At 40.0% G+C, this 21,932-nt stretch overlaps 1 protein-coding gene across 2 annotated transcripts in view; it reads left to right on the top strand.

Annotated features, from left to right (window-relative positions):
* Positions 1 to 21,129, top strand: part of EPS8L2 (EPS8 signaling adaptor L2) — an 86,418-nt gene extending 65,289 nt beyond the window's left edge. For both annotated transcript variants that reach the window (XM_081921156.1, XM_081921157.1), the window contains exons 9-21: positions 1,100 to 1,179; positions 1,689 to 1,815; positions 2,365 to 2,453; positions 5,029 to 5,103; positions 6,058 to 6,206; positions 6,855 to 6,981; positions 9,047 to 9,156; positions 11,038 to 11,149; positions 12,181 to 12,297; positions 13,021 to 13,135; positions 14,462 to 14,645; positions 16,124 to 16,256; positions 17,622 to 21,129. In XM_081921156.1, the coding sequence (XP_081777282.1) occupies positions 1,100 to 1,179; positions 1,689 to 1,815; positions 2,365 to 2,453; positions 5,029 to 5,103; positions 6,058 to 6,206; positions 6,855 to 6,981; positions 9,047 to 9,156; positions 11,038 to 11,149; positions 12,181 to 12,297; positions 13,021 to 13,135; positions 14,462 to 14,645; positions 16,124 to 16,256; positions 17,622 to 17,693 (1,490 nt within the window). In that variant the 3' untranslated portion in view covers positions 17,694 to 21,129. The remainder of the gene's footprint in view (positions 1 to 1,099; positions 1,180 to 1,688; positions 1,816 to 2,364; positions 2,454 to 5,028; positions 5,104 to 6,057; positions 6,207 to 6,854; positions 6,982 to 9,046; positions 9,157 to 11,037; positions 11,150 to 12,180; positions 12,298 to 13,020; positions 13,136 to 14,461; positions 14,646 to 16,123; positions 16,257 to 17,621) is intronic.
* Positions 21,130 to 21,932: the final 803 nt, after the last annotated feature.

The following is a 21,932-nucleotide window of genomic DNA, read 5'->3' as shown; positions in this document are numbered from 1 at the left end:
GGAAAATGTGTTTCAATGTGGTAAGGAGGCATAAAGTGATTCACATTGGGGCAAATATACACTCCTAGGGTCTGAGCTCACTGGGGCTGGCCAGAGAAGGGATATTGAGGTTTTGGTGGGTATTCCAATGAAAAAGTCAGCCCAGTGTGTGGCTGCTGTGAAAAGGCATGCTCCCTTTTGGGGATCAATAGGGGAGAAAAGAATTGCCAATAATGTATCATAATGTCTTTTTACAAAATCCTACTTAGAATGGTGTGTGCATCATTCCCCAGAATTCTGGGGTGTAAGCAAGATATTGTAGACCAGACCTAGAAAAGTTTCAGAAAAGGGATAACCAAAACGATTACAAGATTGCAGCAATCCCCCTAAGGATAAAGGTTTAATGGAGAATGTGGCTATCAAAGGCTGCTAGCCATGGTGTCTCTGTACAGCTTCCAGTGTTGGAGATAGCATGCCTCTGGAATCATGGGTTGGGAGAGTCCTGTTGCACTCAGTTTAGGCTCATAAGCTTCCCATGGGCATTTGGTTGGCCACAGTGGCAACAGAATATTAGACTAGATGAGACTTTGGTCTGATCCAAGAGGGCTCTTATTTTTATGTTCTCATGTGGCTGAAAAAAGATATACATGAGCTGCTTGCGGGAACTGTGCACAAGAACAATCTCACTGCAGCTTTTAACAGACAGGTTCTTGGCAGTGAGGCCTTTGCACCTCATTTTGCAAAACTGAGTCCTGTATCAATAGACTAGATGGAGCTTTGCCAGATCCCACTAAATGAATTGTTTGACTATTAACGTATGGTTGCTCTTTTGTGTCCAAGTCAACAAAATAAATCAGCAAGGTTTACAATACTGGCATATTGTGCCTTATCCTCCTGAGATATTTAATAAGCAATTTTCTCTCCACAATAATTCCCTCTGCTTCCCTTTATAAACTGTCATAACCTACCATATGTTACCAATAATATTAATGATTATTCATATCAAATGATGTTTTGCAGATTATCTTGGTAGAAGTCAATTTTAGAAAGCAGGTGTTTTGAATTTCTCTCCACTTTTGACCTCTCCTTTTTGATAACTATTTTTTTTTGTGTTTGACAGAATATGATCGACGTAGCTCCAGTTCTCAGGACTATGAAGAGTCCCGGGCAATTTTAGCACAGAAGATTGAAAAAGAAACGGTTAGCTGTGACTTAAAAAAAAACTTATGTGGGAGGATGAGAAAAGGGGATGAACAGGGTGGAGATGCATTTTCTAAGGACGAAACCAAATACACTGTTAATTCTGTGAACACAAGTCAAGTTCAGTTTTGTAAATAGGCTGCTCTGGCTCCACAGCTGCTAAGGACCATGAGGGTGGGAAGGAAAAGCTTGATGTTCTCTCTTGTTGTCAGGGTCCAAACAAAAAATTGCTTATTTGAACCTGAGATTTTCATTTCAAGGGAATATTCCAGTGTGCCAATGGTATGAAATGAGAGAATTAAACTCTCCCAACCACATTAGTCCTGAGGCTGCTCAGGCCACCCCCACAGGTGCTCTTTATACACACGCACACACACTCTCTGTGCACATTATCTGCATTCACAGAAATAGCATCTCGTCTGGTTTGATCTTCAGTGGTGAGGAGAGAGGCATGCACAAGGCTCTGGCTCTCTTTCCATTTTTATTGTTTTTCATTTCTCTCTTTGCAGCAAATCCTAAACTGCACTCTAGATGATATTGAGCTGTTTGTTGCCAAGCTTCAGAAAGCTGCAGAAGCATTCAAACAGCTGAACCAAAGGAAGAAGGGAAAGAAGAACAAGAAGAAAGGTCCAGCAGGTATAAAGGGCCAGACTGCCAGCTTCAGGGCAGGGGTGGGAAACCTTGGTCTAGGAGGCTTAGTTTGGTCAGAATCAAGAATACACGCACACACAAATATATATTAAAAAAGAATCAAGTATACACTTCCAGAGTTAATGCTAAATGCATTACTTTTGGTAAATGAGCCACCATAGCCATTTAGTGGGCTGTGAAAATTTGTGTCCCGGGCTTTTTTAGCCTAATCCACCCATGTTCTATCTGAAATTAAGTGGTGCATTGGTTGCCAAATGTGAAATATATTGGCATTATTTTCAGCTCTCCTACCCCACTATTAAGAGTGCTGAGAGCTGCTGGTAGACTCCCATTCCCTTCACAGAACTACAATTCCCAGAATTTCCTGAGAAGAGGGGTTAACTGTTAAATTGCTCTGGGAACTGCAGTTCTGTGAAAGGCATAGGAGTCTCCCAGCAACTCCTTGCTAATGTTATCTTTTCTAAAACCCACATGGTTTTAACTTCCTCTCCTTTGTTTCTTTGTATTCACTGTTGTTGTTGTTTTGCTTTAAAGAGGGAGTTCTGACCCTGAGGGCAAAGCCCCCAAATGAGGCTGAGTTCGTTGACTGCTTCCAGAAAACAAAGTTGGCACTAAATCTCCTGGTAAGAACCAAAAGGCACAATATAATTTGTCTCTACACTAGGCAGGCAATGGTTATACTTCATGTCATCATCTTATACCAAGGAAGGGTTATGCTTTTATATACAAAGAACACGGTTGCTCCATATCAGGACAATATCCATATCAGGCTGTGTACTTAGTTCTGCTTGAGAAAAAGAAAGATGAGAAAGCAGAAGGCAATACAACTTTCCTCCTGCACCAAAGCCACTCTTCTGTTACTCTTTAGCCAAAGGCCATAACAAATCTGAACAACACGTGGCCTGGCCCACTATTAACTTCTGCAAGTATCACACTATGGAGGAGAATGCTGTTGGGGCACGCATTGCTTGATTGTCTGTGCAAGCCCTTAACAAGCCATAATCTGTGTGTCATATACGTAATAAATATCTTCTGCTAATCCCCATATAGCTGGGTGGAAGAAGTACCAGTGCCATCAATAGGCTTGCCATACATCAGGAAAATTCCTGACATGCCCTGGTTTTCGGGTGTAAAAATGGCTTCCAGGGGGTGGGGGGGGGGAGAGCAGCTCAACAATTTTGGAGTTTTCCTTAGAAAAGCTCAATTTGACTTTTTTGAAATGTGGCAACCCTAACCATCAACAGTTTCCGAACCGCCCATATATTTTCACATGCTCAGTTGCCCCTATATCAGTCACAGTAGAAATAGTTAACGGGCAAGATATCAGTAAAGCAGAATACTGTCATGTATTGAGGAGCCACTGTTTCCACTTCAACAAAGAGAGGCGTTGTTTGCCACTACAGCAAATTCCCAGCAATGTAAATAAAAGGGGCATTCATCTGAACTGCTGCTGGCTGCATTTGACATCCTCCTAAATCCCTTTCATTGTTTCCCTTTCCAATGCAGCCCATTTTAAATACAAATATTTGAGGTTTTGGGTGCACCAGTGACCTGCAATTTGTGTGGTAACATTAAGACCACACTCCGTCACTGAAACAAGCTCTGTACAAGTTAAACTTTGAAATCCAAACTAATATTTAGATTGGAAGACTCTTGGTTCAAGGACCTGGATTTTCTCTGGTGTTACTCTATACAGTACCATGTGTGTTGGTTGCTAGTGTAATATGAATAATATCAGGAATGCCTTAGGCCAGGGTTGCAGTGACAGGGGCAAACCTGTGACCTTCCAGGTGTTATTGGACTGCAACTTCCATCAGCGCCATTCAGCATGGCCAATGGTCGGGGTAATGAGCATTGTGGTCCAGCAGCATTTGGAAAGCAGAGGTTTCCCATTTCTGCTTTTAAACCTCAATGTAGCACTGCCTGTTCAATATGCCGGATAACTTACTGGGCTTGGAATGCTCAGGAGGTGTCCCTTTTTTCCAGATGATAGAACATAAGAACATGCCCTGCCAGATTGGATCAGGGGCTATTATTCCAATGCTGTTTCCAACAGCAACTATACAGATGGCTCTGGAAGCTCACAGATTGGGGCCATGAGGTGATAGTTACCTCTGTTGATCATTTGCAGCATCTGTCACTCAAAGATATCTTTCCTCTCGAAATGAATGTTCCATTTAACTATCATGGCCAGGCATAGGCAAACTCAGCCCTCCAGATGTTTAGGGACTACAAATCCCACCATCCCTAGCTAACGACCAGTGGTCAGGGATGATGGGAGTTGTAGTCCCAAAACTTCTGGAGGCCTGAGTTTACCTATGCCTGATCATGTCTAAGAGCTGTTGATAAATCTATCTTCCTCCTTCATGAATTTGTGTAGAAATTTTTTTTTAAAGCCATCTAAGCCAGTGACCAACACAGCCTGGAGAAGTTGGGAGGTTGTTAGGCAAGAGTTAATAAATGACTACCCTTTTGTTTTCTGTGGATTCATTGTCTAGGTAGGAATGGATTGATGCAGCTGTTTTAGTTTTATTAGTGTGTGTGTGTGTGTGTGTGTGTGTGTGTGAGAGAGAGAGAGAGAGAGAGAGAGAGAGAATTATTTTTATGTTATTTCTGTGAATTTACCCTGAGAGTTTTTCTGCCATAAAATATAGCTTAACACCTAAATAAATAGCAGAGGGCTAACATATAAACTCTCCAGTTATGATAAAGCTTGACTCCCATGCCAGCTAAACCTTACTTCAAGGTTTGGAATTACAGCTAAATATTTCTGCTTTTCTGATTTCATTTCTGACTATAAAAATTTAAGAAAACGGTGATATCTCTGTACCTTAGGGCCTTTCAGAAACTTGTTTATTAAGCATACATCCTGATTTGTTTGCAGGAAGATTAGACAACATTGGCTATTTAATGAGCATCCATTTTCATTTGTGGGTAGTTTTGATGACATTGCACCAAATGATGTGTTCTCTCACACTCTCCAGTGCATTTTCCTGTCACTTTCCTTATTGCAAAAAGTCTGATATTTTGGAGCAGTGAGCTTGTCGCACAAGACCTCCCAATAAACTGTAATTGCTCAAACTGAATTTTCCAATGTGTGGTTGAATCCTACTTGAAAATAGCAGTAGTGTGGAGGCACCCTTAGAATCAGCAAATCAAATTTAGTTTAAACCTGATTTCATTTTTCCCCTTTTTTAGGCCAAACTGAGAAAACATATCCAGAATCCAAGTGCTTCAGAATTAGTGCATTTCCTGTTTGGACCATTGGAATTGGTATAATTGTCTTTACTATATAATCTCAACATTCTTCCTTATTCATTGCTACCATAATAATCGCCTGGCATAGAGAGTAATAACCCATTTAAGGGTACATCTTATTACTGAGGTTCCATTCAGAAATCGCCTATAAATTAACAAATGTTAAACATGTTTTTAGGTATATGTAACATTTTTATAACTATAAACTTTCATTGGACAACGACCTCTGATTTGTTCCAAAGGATTACACTGGAGGATTGAAGTGAGTCAAAAGATGGCCAGAAACTCATGACAAAAGACTGAGGCTCTTAGTTCAGTTTCTCCCATGCTACAGCACTGGGATGGGAAAAATCTTCACTTGGTGAAATCCTTTGCTGAGCAGGAACTCTTGTAGTAATCTTTACAGGCTCTGAATGTCACAACCCTATGCCAGCCTGCTCAGGGTAGCTAAATTGGTGGGTGATGGAGGTCTAGTTTCTGCTACAAATGCTACTAAAAGGGGTAATCATGTTGTGAGAACTCAACAAGCAGAATTGGCATTAAAGAATGTAGACAGTACATTGCCTCCTATTCATCACCCAACAGCTGCATAAAACCTATTGCAATGGCTCTGTGATGTGTCTGGCATAACCCATGTTGTGCTATAAGTGCTAATGTGCAACACCTTGTTTATATAATGAAGATTAAAGTGAAAACCTGCTCCATGTTAACTTTGCCAAGTGTGCTTGCAGCTAAAATGTGGGAGTACAGTGAAGATTCAATTCAGGAGCTATCCTGAGAATACACAATAATATTATTTTGGAAAGAGCCCACTGAACTGCTTGAATTTGGCTATCCATTTTGCTTTTTAGGCTTTCCATTAGCCACCCAGTATAATACTTTCAGTAGAGAGTTGGGGTCTGGTTTTCTTTCAAACATCTTGAAGCACCTTTGAAAATCCTCTTATGTGATTTCTCATATGTTATCCAGATAGTCAATAGCTGTGGAGGTCCTGAAGTTGCAAGGTCTGTTGTCAGTCCACTTCTTTCCAGAGACGCCACAGATTTCCTGAAAGGGCACCTGACACCAAAGGAGATGACGCTGTGGGAGTCCTTGGGGGAGACTTGGACAAGGTCAAGGTTAGTTTCAAGGAGAGAACCAGAAGAGAATATAAAGTTGGCTGAAGCTGGTGAAGGAGAGAGCCCCTTGAGAGATCACATGAACAGAAGCATTAACTGGGTCAATAATGTGCATTTCTTTAGAAAATGGGGCAGAATATCTTAACTTGCAATATCGGCTTAAAACTTTATGAAGGGGTTCTGAAACTAGATTTTTCTCTGACACAAACAACACACATACACACCTCTTTAGAAACCTATCAATGATTGGAGTCCAACAGTAGGTGTTAAGAGACTGAAAACTGGTTTTGTGAGTAGCAATGCTTGATTTGCTTCTCTTGTGTGTACACTACACAATTCTCTTTCCACCCCAAGAGTTTTTAACCATTGAAAAACCTGTAAAACCTGTTTACCAAAACCCAGGGTGGGATGGGTGTCTACACCATGGGCAGCAATTTGCCTTTCAATCTATATTCAACTCTATAGGGGGGGGGACACTCTGTCTCCAGCATTATTTGGTCACTTAAGTCAATTAGTGACCTAAAAGCATCAGTCTGCTGACTTCTAAAATACGTGTTGGACTTTTATAATGACAACTGTAGCCTAGACTAGTACAGTGGGCCATAAGGTTCTTGCAGCATATAAACTTCTTCTCAATGTGTTTCCAAGAGCTGAGTGGCCAAGAGAAGCCAACATCCCAAGCTATATTCCAAAGTTCCGCAACGGATGGGAGCCACCTCTAGAAATACTCCGTGGAGCCCCTTGGGAAATAGATATTGGCCACCTGCAAGATGAGGTGAGACTCAGGCTTAACTCCACCCCCTCCTAATTTCTCTTCTTTCATCTTACTCATTTAGTGGGCAGAATACTCTGCAAGCATACAAGTGGGCAGGTGTATGGCTAATAAAGGAAAAAATTATTCCAATGAAATGCCTACTTCTTTTTGGTATTCCTATTGTTCCCCCCGTGAATAGATGATCAAAGACACACTGAGAGCTGTTTATACCAGAGTAACCCAACACAATCTAGCTGGCAACACACATATGCAGAAGCAGCCTTCCATATGCATATCTCTACCTGCAAAAGGGAAATGCACAAATGGATGTTCTGTGTTATGCTGAAAGAAATCCTCCAGACCAGTGAGATTATTAGCCTTAATGGGAGGGAAGGAGTAGAGCTGGATTAATTGTACCTCCAGTGCTCTTCCTGTAACCTCATGAAAGGCCCTGTCACTAATCATCTGCCTTGTACTGCATGTCTGCAGCCCTGATTGCTGGATGGCATTTTGCAGCAGCCCACTATCAGAAGCAAGCATGCATATGGCTCAACTGAGGCCATCGTTTCAGTTTTGTTTCCTCCTTTTCAATGATAGAATGTACTGTAGCAATATTGGTCAAATTGCACCTGTATAAAAATCAAATATTTGAGCAGAGAATCAGACCTGTGGAGGCTACAAATTAATATGCCAGGAACTGAGGAACCCCCAGATTATCACCTCTTGCAATTAATTTGAATCAGAAGTCCACCAGCTGTGTACAGTATTTTAGCTTAGGAAATTTATTGGGTGGGAAATGGTGATGATCATGATGCCATTGCTTAGTGGTAGTTTTGCATGCTGAATGTACCCCATGTTCAATCCCTGGTATCTCATGGTATCAGCAAACAGGTAACTGGAAAGATTTCTTTCTCAGATCCTGGATAGTTGCTGCAGGTCGGAGTAGACAATAATGAGCCTCAGGAGACAAATTAGCTGATCTAGTATAAGAAAGATTCCTAAATTGCTTTTAAACTTCACATTTGAGTTCATCAGCTTCAGGGAAGTGGCACCTAATGTCAGGGGTGCTGTTGGGAAATTTTACTGCAGGCCTCCTATTACCTGCCACTTTCCACAATTTTGCATTTAAACCCCTTTAAAAAAACCAAACACAACTTTGCTTATAGTACAGCTGGGGACACTACAAAGTGCAATGCTGGCGAGATGCCAGGTATCCTCTGCTTTAATTTCTCTGAGTCATTATACATTTAAATTTGCATATCCAAAATGTTATACAGATTTGTGTTCTGGATTGTGTCACTAGCAACATTTTGCCCAGTGGTGTTTATGAAATACTGCCCTATATTCATGTGAGAAGCAAACACAGTGGGTTAAAAAAAGTAATATTACACAGATAACTGGAGAGACACAGAAACACAGGTTTCAAAGGTCAAGTAGATGTTCATTGGAAGAACAGGAGGCATTCATTGCTGATACCAAACCCTGCCCCAGAACAAAAAAAATTCTTTCCAGTAGCACCTTAAAGACCAACTAAGTTAGTTCTTGGTATGAGCTTTCGTGTGCATGCACACTTCTTCAGATACACTGTGTATCTGAAGAAGTGTGCATGCACACGAAAGCTCATACTAAGAACTAACTTAGTTGGTCTTTAAGGTGCTACTGGAAAGAATTTTTTTTGTTTTGACTATGGCAGACCAACACGGCTATCTATCTGTACCTGCCCCAGAAGTGAAACACTTGTTACCCTTTGTACTGTTGCATTGACTCCCAAGTAAAGTCTCCTTCAAACACATGTGGCTGCTGCCAACCACCACACCCACCTTGCTGTCATTTGATCTTCTGTCTTCTAATGCAAGAAATAGAGTGAGCACTGCCTGGCAGGTAAATTATTAGTTTTGTCTTATCTGCACTTTGAGAGGCTCAAACAGCTGCTTTCTAGTCAGTGGAAAGCTACCCAGATCTGGCTCCTTCTTCAGGAAAGAGGCATGAGTTATACAGCCACATTTCAGTTTCATGACTTTGAATGCTGAGAATGTTGACATGCTTATCCCAGTTTGGCAATAATATTTCTTCCATTTTATCTAAGCTGTCATCACCTAATGGATATTCCAGCCGGAACATAAAGCCTGTCCAGACATCTGATCAAAGTCCAGCAGTGGATGCTTTTGCTCAACATGTTACTCAACATGTGAACAGGTAATTTCTAGCATATAGAATAGAATAGACCAGGCGTTTCCAATGTATGTCCACCAACCACCAGTGGTCAATGAACTTCATTTAGGTGGTCTGTCCTCTTTACTGACAACTGCATCTAGAGAATGAGTAAATGCTAACACAATGATGCCAGCTCACACTTTTCTTCAGCTATATGTCACTGTGGAAATGCGAGTCAGTGACACCCATGTATCAACCTGTAGTGTAGGCCTAACTACCTGGTTGTGGAGGGCAGAAATTATCCTTAAGGTTTCCATTCTACTGGTCCCAACTATTCCTTCCAATGACTCACTATGCTACTGGCATGTTTCACACAACGTAAACATAGCTCACATTCTCCTGCTTATTCCTAGCTTTTCTGAGAACTGCTGGAAAAGATTACTACCTCCCTTCCTGTCTAGTATGTTAGGCCTCCCTGTGTCTTGATTCCAAGTTCTGGTGCACAAAGATGACTTCATCCTTTAACCAGTTATGAGGTTTTGTGAAGGTTTATTGGTGGGAATGCCAAACGTTATCCCAAGTCAGCAAGACTGAACAAAGAACACAAGAAGAATTCTCATAGCAAGCTCAGATATTAATGCAAAGTGTATACAGTCGTACCTTGGAAGTCAAACGGAATCCGTTCTGGAAGTCCGTTCGACTTCCAAATTGTTCGAAAACCAAAGTGTGGCTTCTGATTGGCTTCGGGAAGCTCCTGCAGCCAATCAGAAGCTGTAGAAGTCCCGGCGGACATTCAGCTTCCAAAAATAGTTCACAAACCAGAACAGTCACTTCTGGGTTTGTGGCGTTCAGGAGCCAAAACGTTCAAGAACTAAGCTGTTCAAAAACCAAGGTACGACTGTTTATCACATTACCAATGAACCACATTACCATCTGATAAAGGCTTTGAGGAGGGTTTTTAAAAGTGAATGTATTAGAGGGATCTTTAGTGGCTATGCAGGAAAATTCTTACATTCAAATACTAGTAAATACTAATACTAATAATACTAAAAATACGAATAAAAAGTAGTAGAGTAATGAGGTATGTTTCCCATGAAAGATGTTGATATAAGCCTAAGAAAGCTTTTGATTAATAGAAGGGAATAATGGGTGCTTGAGAAAAGTATTATTATTAAGTGTTCTGGAACTATGCATGTGGCAAGTGATAAAAAAATACTTGTGTTTTATCTCAGCCTGTAAGCCTGTCCTCAAATAATACTGTATTGCGTTGTTGTTTTTTAAATATCAGCCAGGTAAGAACTTTCAAGTCTCAGTGACTCTGATCCAGCTCCAATATATGGCATACAAATGCTAGAGTCACCGTATTAGTCTCTGCCAGGAAGCACAGCCACAAAAGTGGCATCTGAAAGACTTGCATTTAAAGCTTATGGCACAATGAATCTTTAAGGTGCTAAAAGAAGGTATATGCTAGAGGAACAGATGGTCCTGACTGAGAAAGTACATCCACATCCATCACAAAAGATGCAGTCCCTTCTGCCATCGTACACTTTCTCTTTTAGCTAGTACAAAGTTGTCTTAAAAAAGCGTGACACACTTTCCAGCGCCAATATCCTTCCAAATTCCTGGGTTAGCATGAAATAAGTTAAGAGAGCTATTGTGATTTGAATTAGAATTTTATTCTAATGGGTTATATTTTTATTCAACTTTGTTTACTGTTTGTTTTAGTATTACGGTTTGCTATGGTTGCATAGAACCATGTGTTGTTGTTGTTGTTGTTGTTAGGTAAAGTGGTCTATATACTAGACTAAAATGGGAAAGTTCACTGATATATCTTTTGATTTCAATAAGTTGTTTTAGATTAGATGGTTTTTATTTCAACAGGTAGAGGAGGCCAATCATAATCCCATTATGTCTTTATTGCAGGAATTTTGAGGCACAGGGTATGGCCCCGTCAAAGAGATATGCCAAAATCCGCTATGATTTCACTGCTCGAAATGCCAATGAACTTTCAGTGCTGAAGGAGGAAATTCTGGAGGTAAAAGAATGGAACAAGTGCAGAAACACACCATAGATTTAAAGCCCACCCGACACAAGTTTAAAGCACGTGACTTCCCCAAAGAATCCTGGGAACCATAGTATTCCCCTCACGGCGCCACAATTTCCAGCACCCTTAAACTACAGTTCCCATGATTCTTTGAGGGAAGTCATGTGCATTAAATATACTTTAAATCTAAAATGTGGATCTGCCCCAAGACATTATTATTGGAAAGGGTCAGTTGATCACCCTTGCCATGCACCTATCCTTCTGCCCTCCATGACAATAATGCTATATAGAATATATTGTTACAAGAAAGAAGATTCCAACTAAACATCAGCGGGAACTTTCTGGCAGTAAGAGCTGTTTGACACTTCAGCAGACGCCAGCAAGAGGAGGTGGGCTCTCCTTCCTTGGAGGTTTTTAAGCAGAGGTTGGGTGGCCATTTGTCATGTATGATCTAGTTGAGATTCCTGCATTGCAGGGGGTTGGACTAGATGACCCTTCAGGGTCCCTTCCAACTCTACAGAAGGAGAGAGCATACACTGTGTGTGCAGAATTCACAACAATACACTATGTTAAACTAAAGTGTTGGAGAGACTGCACATATGGCTCACATTCCCTATTTTTAAAGGGATGAATCAGCAGAGAACTGAAGGCAATGTGTTTTGGGAGAGGGAGACCAAAAAGCGGAGGGAAGAAGTGGATGTAAATTTACCTGTTCCTTATTAGCAAGACCTTCCTATAGGCTACGCAGGTATTTTGGAGCAAAAGTATTTACAGGTTGTTTAGGATAGAAACAGGAAGAGTAAGCTTGATGCTTTCTAGTATATTAGTGAAAGGAAAGAAATAAAAATGGCAAAGGAGTTACATAACAGTCATCGTAGAAACACAGAAGTGTGGAGTTGGAAGGCACCACAAGGGTCATCCAGTAGTCCAACCCCCCGCAGTGCAGGAATCTTCTGCCCAATGTGGTGCTTGAACCATGAATTACTTTTTCCCAGCTGATGATTTTTTTTTAACATTTGCAGGTGTTGGAAGATAATAAACAGTGGTGGAAGCTGCGAAATAGAAGTGGGCAGGCTGGTTACGTCCCATTTAACATCTTGGATCTGGTGAAACTGGAGGATTATGGGCTAATTGAACAGGTGAGATTTAGCCATCGATTCATTGCAATCAGACTCTAAAGCAGTTACTTTAAATAATCACCAACTCACTCTGATAGTGTTTGTCCTAGATATAAATTCGTCTTAAATATAAATGAATGTGAATAAATAAATTTGTGCATATATTCAGTCTTGAATGCCACATGAACCTGCAATGTAGCCATACATTTGATTATTTTTATTATAGGGAGATCAGAGGGGCATATATAGTTCTCTTCCCCAATTTTATCCTCATGGCAATCCTGTGTACAACCTTCTTATGGTTCTTTTGAGTTGGGGCTGGCAGCCTTTCAGATAGACCACTGTCCTCTCACAGGACTGTCCTCTGTAAAGAATGATATGTGACCTAATGCCTTCGCATAAATAGCCAAAGGCCCATCTCCACTGTCAGCTGTACCAAGTGCCCAACAGCAGTCTAGTATGTTGGAGTTACCAGGATGCTCATCAGCTGGCAATTAGGAATATCTGGGGTCAACACAGAATGAAAGTGGAGACTCCATAGATCATGCAGCAGCAGCAGCAGCTAGAAAGAGGAGGAGGAGGAGGAGGAGGAGGAGGAGGAGGAGGAGGAGGAGGAGGAGAAGTGGCAGTGCTATGATAGTTCAGCTCTTATAGATCTTCATCCCAGCAGTTGGGAATGGAAGACAGTGGGAATGTGTTTAAAAGGAAAGCATTGCACAATGAGACACCTTTTTAAATTTTTAGAAATACAAAGGAGACTTGAGTCCAAGGGGAACTGGACCATCTAGCCCCTCACATAAGTTACCTGCCAGCTATGCTGGGGAAATGCTCGCCCGAAATTCTCCTGATGCCAAAGAACGTAAGTATACAATTGTCGGAATGCCTAGCACTCTGAACAAGCAGCGTTTTATATTTTCTGACATGGTATGCAACTGATATTATAAAGGCCAAAACCCCTGATCTTTAGTCTGAACACTTCAGCTAAAAACCACATCATGTGCAAAAATTTGTACTTTGGTTTCAACTTCCAAAATACAAGGGGCGGGGGGAATACCATGTATAGCATCACACATATGTATAAAGGGCAACTTGAAAATTTACATTATTTAATGCAGGCTCGATCCTTGCCCAGTTGCTGGAGTGAAACACATGTGATTTGTATATCATGGTATTTTTAACTAATCTGAGAACACATATTGTGCACATGTAAGTGTCAAAACCTTAGATCAAAATGTTACATAAGAAATGGCCCCTGGATATTTGATGTTCTCTTCCTCTCAGTTCAGTGTGTGCCATCACTTTAAACATAAGTTCTGGTGGGAGTCGTTAAAATCAGTCATCACAACTGTAGACTAACTGCAAATGACATGCAAATACTCACAGAATAACCTTAGCCCTATTCATTTTTTAAAGAGAAGAACCTTCAGGGGAAGGAATTTGGAGTGGTAAAGGTGTGGGAGGAGGGGTGCATATTGCTCTCCCTATTCCATACCATCACTCCTAGCTACTTTTCTCCACGTGGGGATTAACATGTGCATTTAGCCATACAAACACCTGGAGGTGAACTTGGAGCAGAAAAAATGTGGGTGGGGAAAGGATTAGGCGTTTGTTTTTCATGTGTACTTAACTGCACAGGATAGCTGCAGAAGTAATACTGCTTGCTTATCCTAACCTGAATACTCACCTCTATTTAGCTAAATTGGTTAAACTGATATAAAAGGGTAACTCTTCAATTTGAACAAATTGGTTTTCATTTGTGCTTTGTGGGGCTGCAAATTTCAGACCAACCACCTAAAGCTTTAGCTGAAGTAATGGTTGGGGGATGATTTTAATTAGTGAGGTAAAAAAAATTAAGCAATGCAGATGAGAGAGAACTTGTTATTTTTGGAAGCAATATTGGTTCTGGTGTGTTTGTTAAAATAGATGGTAAGGAAACTAATAAAGTTAGCTTTCTTTCTAATAACAAATGGTTGCTTTTGTTTGTTAAATTCCAAGTTCTTGTTCATTCTTCAGTATGTAGAAGCCTATGAAGATTTGGTAACTCGCAAATACATTTAAATTTTAACCAATTAATTGACAGAGATAGATGATTAAATAATTATTCATTGAAGAATTGTTCATTAATCAGTTTGACAACCCTTGTACTCTCCCTCCCCTTCTCTCCAAATTTATGTGCTGTTTTTAGAACTGATTCATCATATGGATGAGGTCAATGATGAACTGCTGAAAAAGATCACCAATATCAAAGTACAACCACCCCAGAGAAACTTTAAAGTAGAGAAGACTCAACAGGTTCATGTGCCCCTGACCTTTGAATCCAATGCTGAGGAGGTCAAAGCATGGCTGGAAGCAAATTCTTTCAGCAAAGGGTGTGTTCCTTTTTCTTTTTTAATTATTTTTATTCAATTTCCAATACAAGATTTAAACACACATTTTCAATATTATCACAGATACATAATTTTGACTTCCTTCAGCTCACCTGCGAATCTTCCGTTTTCTAATCTTCTACCCTCAATTCTAAATTTAACATTGCCTTTTGTTTTAAATAATCCTATTCCCTTGTTCCCTTTTTTACAGTGTTTCTAATATTATTTCTTCACAAAGCTTCCTGTAAACAAACAATCATTATTTGCGTATCACATATGCTTTTCATATAGTCCACAAATTTACTCCAGTCCTTGGTAAACTTGTGATCTCGTCGGTTCCGGACCCTTCCTGTTAATTTATCTAATTCTGTGTAGTCCATGGGTGTGTTCCTTTTTCTACTCTTCTTTCATTCTCCTCTTGTATCATGCGAGGTGAACTTGGAACAGCAGAATAAAAAGTTTTCTTAATAACTAAGTTACTTGCACAGCAGGGGTGCAGGGAGAGAAGAAATTCAGAAGGGAGTCCTGCACTCCAAACCATATGTTTTCTCAGGTCTCTGTTGTTTTGAGAGCTTCTTCTATCTTCTTTCTTCTGGAATAGTCCAGCTGGTTGGAGGAACCAGCTGGACTATTTCAGAGGAACACAATGTAAAACTTGTTTGCAGATCACTGGGGTGTGTGTGCTCAGTTTTACTCTAGTAGCAAGGGAATGGGTTGTGTTACCTCCACAGTTAATGTTGCAATAGTCAGAAGTTAATATGCCATGAAAGTGATGAATGGGCCCTTGGGCAGTCTGTTCATTATGCAGTGGTACCCCGGGTTAAGTACTTAATTCGTTCCGGAGGTCTGTTCTTAACCTGAAACTGTTCTTAACCTGAAACACCACTTTAGCTAATGGGGCCTCCTGCTGCTGCCGCACCGCCAGAGCACGATTTCTGTTCTCATCCTGAAGCAAAGTTCTTAACCCGAGGTACTATTTCTGGCTTAGCGGAGTCTGTAACCTAAAGAGCATGTAACCCGAAGCATATGTAACCCGAAGTACCACTGTATAAGGGTGTCAATACAGTGTCAGGTTGAACCATACAGATGGGAGCATTATATTTACCTAGAATAGCATACAGAGGTGGCAGCAACCACACTGCTAAAGGGGCTGAAGAAAGGGGTCTAAAAGTATTTACCATCATGTGCTCTGAAGGTTCCATAGCCATGGAGCTAAGCCTCTTCTCAAATTTCTTACACCTCAAGCACTGAGAAGTTGGCTAAGGGACCTTCTCAATTGAGCTTTGAGGTCCTGTTTAATGAAATTTAAGAATGGAGGCCAAAGTTATGAAACATAACCAAATTACCTGTACATTCAGAAACCTACTTGGCAGCTATTGGACTTTGAGGGACAAGATGTCATTGATGGTCTCCTGTCTTTTTATTTAACCTCTCAAACCTAATAAGAATTTAAATAAAGCTACTTGCTTATGTTTTCCCAGAACTGTGGACCATCTTGGCATACTAACAGGGGCACAACTTTTCTCTCTGAACAAAGAAGAGTTGAAAAAAGTATGTGGAGAAGAAGGTGCCAGAGTGTATAGTAAAATCACAGTGCAAAAGTCTCTCCTAGAGGTAAGATGGCACATTATTTATTAGGACAAAAATATTAGATGGTTTCAAGATGGTAAACATTTGAAGGCTGCATCAAGATTGTAAAAAGTGGGTAATAAGAACATTGTTATTGAAGCTAGTTCCTCCTACAGAAGGAGAAATTGTAGTGCTTAGACTAACAGACTCTGTTTCTCTGGTACAAGAATTCAAACCAATTTGCTATTGTAAATAAGCTCAGGGCAGAAGCAGGCATTCATTAATTTTCCACATTCAAAGCAGAATGTGAATTTTCAAAGCAAGATACATTTTTCAAGGAGCTGATGAAGTTTGTTCACAACATTTTTAAACTTCATTGACAATACTAGGCTATTTGACATGGCCTGCGCTTTACTGTGATGTTTCATTGGACTGTGCAGGGTTGCCAAGTTTCAAGCAACCCAAAAACATTTCGGGAAAAGAAGTGACTGAAATGCAATGGTAGTTTCAAAAAACAGTAACTCAAAAACTAGTTGCCAGCATTTGAAACTTTAGACACCACTTAAATATACATGTTTGGCTGCTTGACAGATAAGTGACTATCATGGGTAAACATGCTCTCATGACCATGGTACATTTTAGGGCCTAAAAATTGCCCATTGTATCGGGTTGGAGAACCTGTGGTCCTTTGGATATTATTGGACTCCACCTCCCATCACTCCCAGCCACTATGGCCAGTGATCTGGGATAATGTGAGTTGGAGTCCCATAACATCTGGAGGCCCACACTTGCCTTAGTCTTCTTTAGCTGTTGTGATCTTCATTAGTTCCATAAGCTATCCTGATTCGTGATATATTGCAGTCTCTATGTATTGATGTATATCCCATCTCTGAAAGGAATTGTGTGTTGAGCTAACATGATATAGTATAAAAGTTATTGATGCTACTGTCAATGAGTGATGAATATACTTGTGTGCAGTATTCCTGAGATTTTATTCAAAATGTACTGATGAATTTATCTGTGCAGTTATTCCTTTGACAATCAGCAACCAAAGCTGGAGGAATGGCAACCATAATATGGACCCTAAAATAGTGATGAAATAAGTGGGGAAGTAGTGGAGAATTGGCTGGTTGTGCAGGAGTTTTATAGTTAAGCAAAGTGTAGAAGACTTAGCTTTAGTGCAAAATGTTGCAGTGACATCTATCAAGTGTTTTTATTGAGAAACAGATACGAAACCCACAACTTCAGTGTTTAAGGCACAATAGCTTCTGTAGGTCACAGCTCTGAGCTTTCACCTCTGTTCCTTCCTTTCATCTTTCACCAAAGTCACTCAAATTAGAAATTAGAAATGTATAGTAACTCAAAGGTCACTGAAAAGTTTGCATTCTTTATCTTTTGCTTTTATTCCAGAAAAGCAGAGGGGAGTCGGAGCTTCAAGAAATCATGAAACGACGCCAAGAAAGGATTGATTCTGCTATTTAAGTTTTATCTTCTTATCCCCCCCACCCCAACACTGTCCCCACACACACTTGCAAAAAAACAACAACAAAAAACAAAAAGGGAAAGAGAGCAAAATAAAGAAAAATGGAAAAAAGACTGCTGGAATCAGCACCTAAGCAATGTAAATTGCCATCTAGATTGACTGTTCCTTCAAGCACTGTTAGTGAGGCCATGCTCCCTCACTAACGTGGCATGCATTGGGAAAGAGGTTCTAGTATTGTATGAAGTATTATTTTTATATCTCTATATTTTATACATAAATGTTATGTGCGTGAAGTTCAGAGCATGGTAAGGATAGGAACTGACATTCTGAGCAAAGGCTGGATTGAAGCAAAATGGCCTCAAAATGATCTATGGCAGTCAGCTTCCTGTGTGGCCCTTCACTACTTTCAAAAAGCCTCATAGAATGGGCTGGGGGCAGAAATGATACAAGCCTATAAGGATGTTCTGAGACCCTGTATTTTGAAAACTACAGGCCGGCTGACCATTCAGTTGTGTTTTTGTACACAACACAAGAAAGCCTGGATTAGCCTAACGTGGGAAGGGGAGGGGAGGGGAGAGATTACTTCCGGGGCCACTGTTGTGACATTTTAAAACAGCAACAACAACCAACACAAGACAATATGATGACCAACTAGCAGGCAAGTGATTTAAAGTTGGTTTTGGATTTTTCTAGAATGAAGTTGGCAACCAACTTGTCTTTTTTCCCTCCCTAGCTCTAAACTGCATTCACTGCTTTTATATGGCATCAAAAGGGTACCAGGAAGCCATCATGTACCAAACATAGCCACGGTTTATCTGAGGGCAGTTTTAATGTCCTAACCATTAACTGCTGTATCTCCAGGGAAAGTTGTAATATGAGCTAAATGCATATTCTGAAGTCCTTTGATAAACTTTTGGCCTAGCAGTTGCATTGGTGTCCCTGCCTCCCCACCCACCACCCCATCATACCATTAACTCTCCATCATCATATTTGGGACTAACTCTGAATGCCTCCATTATTGCAAAGACCCCACACAGTGCTATTGTGACCCTTAAGGGATGGAGTATCCATGATGTTTAGGTAATTAAATATTCAAACTATCATGAAAAAAGGAATGTCAGCAGTGTGGATCACATTGGAATTGGTCTTTAGCACTGTATACATATATATTCATCAGATGCCTTTTCTCACTGATTGATATTAGAAACCTAGAGTCTTTACATTTTGTGCTTCCCATTATTTCACCCATTACTAAGCAGGACCTAGAACAGGCCTTACAGTGAAGAATGACCTTTTGCAACTTGTAGATGAATTGTAATAGCTAGTTACTAAATGCAAGAGTTGGGACAACTTTCTCTCTCCCCCTGTACTATATAAGACTATTGTTTTCAAGAAAGAAGTGGAGCTGAAAAGAATGGCAAATGGATGCATATTCAAATTTCCTTTATGGTAACCTATTAACTGTGTAATAGTTAATAGGTTAAAAGTCTTTGCACTCATCCTTATGAGCTACAGCATTACCCAGTTGATTATAACCAATCAAAAGACGATGGAAAATATGAGATTTAATTTCAACCTGATGTGCATTCACCATCCTCAAAGCATCCAACTATCCAATTTGCAGATTATATGGCCTATTAGACAAATTGGGTTGTAGTCAATGTAGCACTTAGCAGCGCTTTCCATGAGCAGAACAACTTCCACTTGCACAGTGGTACTTTCCTTCCTCTCCCTTCCCATGCACCCCCTAAATCTGCTCTGGGTTTTCCCCAACCTTCCGGAACATATTGGGGGATGGCACAAAGGGTTAGGGCTGCAAGGGAGATGGGAAGTCCCGCCATGCAACTAATAATCATTCCACTTGTGCATTTACCTGAATACCACCCATTCATGTCTAGGGAATATTGTAATGAATTGAAATTTCCATTAAATAAAAAGTTTTCAGTCCATATGATGAAGAAGACAAAGGTGAGAAAGTTCATGCAGTACATGCTGTACCTGCCTGGAACCCCTAAGACAATATAAAGGCACCCCAAATTATATTTTTATAATTCTTAGTCAGTTTCATGCTGCAGTTTGATAGTAACAGAGTTTGCAGTCAGTTCATCATGCTAAGATGCAGATGCCACACTGCTCCCTTTTATAGCCAATTATCACCTTTGGACAATTAGATATAAGCCAAACCCCACAGCAGCAGTGGCTCTCAGATGCTTTGTCCTTGTTCTGTACATATTATAGGGGATGGTCGACTATACTTTTCTCCCACACTTGCTGGGAAACTACTTACCCCAGCATTGTAAAGTGTGCAGTTAACATGCGACCACAATCTGTAACAATAGCTGGTGATGGTGGTGGTCAATAAAACTTTATTTAAGCTTTAATGTCTAGGAGTACATCTGGAAATAGAAGCCTGACAAACTTGTATGTACAAAAATGACTGCTACATACTCTTTTAATTAGACTTTTGAAGTCTGAAACTGCAAATGTATTTAACCTATAGCTGATTCCTACAAAGACTTGCAACATGTAGCCTGTACATGGTATGAACAGCCCCATTATACTGTCATTAAAGAAGCTCGATTCCTTTGCATGCCTGGAGAATTTTGCAGGACCAAGCCTTTAGGAAATACACACATAACTGCTTTATGTTCCTTCATCGATTACTATTATTTGTACATTAGCCACAGTGGATTTAGATTATCTGTACATAAAATGTAGTCAAGGTTCTTAAGAACAAAAACTCATGAAGGTATAACTAGATGAAAATGATGTTCACATTATATATTTTAATGGTAGCTGCGCATAGATAATTTAACATGTTAAAAATCAGAGCTAGTATAAAGTTTATATTATGTATGGAAGCTGGCAAGTATATCCTTAGCAGAATATGCACTTATTTTTGTTTAACAGACTTACAGAGATGATCAAGCAAGCAAACTGCTTGTTATAGAGAGTGGCAGTAATGAAAGTCTAGCAAAGTAAAACAAAACCACGTCTGAGCTCCCTGAAGGGTGAGATACAAATATAAGAAATTAATAAATTGCTCTGTTCTAATATTTTAACGTGTGTTAACAATGGCTAACATTAATAGAAGTGGACATTCTAATTCTGTTAAATCTGTGGTGAACATATTATTGGGTATACTGCTGGTAGACCCATTTGGTAACACTACTGTGGCCACAGATACAGCCATAGAATAGTCCTATCTCAGACAAGTCAGTGGACCAACCATTGACTTGGTGACTGCTTTTGATAAACCATGTTGACTTAACTGGGACTATTTGCTGCATATCTAATGGAAAATACCTTTATCTTTGCGGGCTTAGACGTATTTGTTCAACCAAACATGACTTGATTAATGATGCTGAACTGTATGTATGTACTGTAAACGGGGGTGGCAAGATGGCTGAAAAATTAAAAGACAATTTACCCATGGTTTGTGTTTATTTCTAAACATGTGTCAAATTTGTAGTTTAAAATTGCACCCTTTATTCCAGTTGCTAGATTAATGCTGCACAATATTTGAACCTACAAAAATGTTTAGTTGTACTTATAAGCTAATCCATGTGCATGTTTCCCACTTGGGTGGAATTAGCCATTAGTCTTAGTGTCTAATTGTCTTAGTTGTCTAGGAGGCACCTGCATTACTGAGTGTTTCTGAGAGTGCTGCTTATAAATGGGGGCAACAGCTTACTAAGAAGGTGCTTCTGGGCTGGGACTAAATACTGTAAACATGTCGTTGAGATATTGCCAATGGGACATTGGCAATGGTTTTTGTGTTTTTGTTTAACTTACTGGATTTTCCTGAAAGGGAAAATCTGACTAAATGGCCATTTGCTATTCATGTATTGCACAAACCAGAAGCACAAGATTGGGTAATTAATCCAGAACACTGTACAAAATGCTTCTTTGAGCTTTCCCTGCACATTTGTGCCAGGTTAATGTAAACAAGAAAGTTGAAAGGGAATGTACACTGTAGCTGGTGTAGATTTTACACATGTAGTTACAGGATAGTTCAAGCAAGCTAATTTCTTATTCCATGGGCTCTTGTAAGCTACCACTTATTTCATCAGATCATCTGTACACAACAGCTGACTTTATCAGGTGATAATCTGGTGATGTACACTATTGCCTATAAGAACTTAATGCAGTGCAGCAGTTTCAGTGCTACTGTGGTTTGCTTGTGTTGTAAACAAAAATTGCCCTTTTTCCTTATGGGGTATCCAAGAGCCCATATA

The sequence above is a fragment of the Podarcis melisellensis genome (genome assembly GCF_964234715.1).
Source record: "Podarcis melisellensis genome assembly, chromosome: 1".
NCBI lineage: Eukaryota > Metazoa > Chordata > Lepidosauria > Squamata > Lacertidae > Podarcis > Podarcis melisellensis.
The sequence above is the reverse complement of the archived record's forward strand: the minus strand, read 5'-3'. Positions and strand labels throughout refer to the sequence as shown.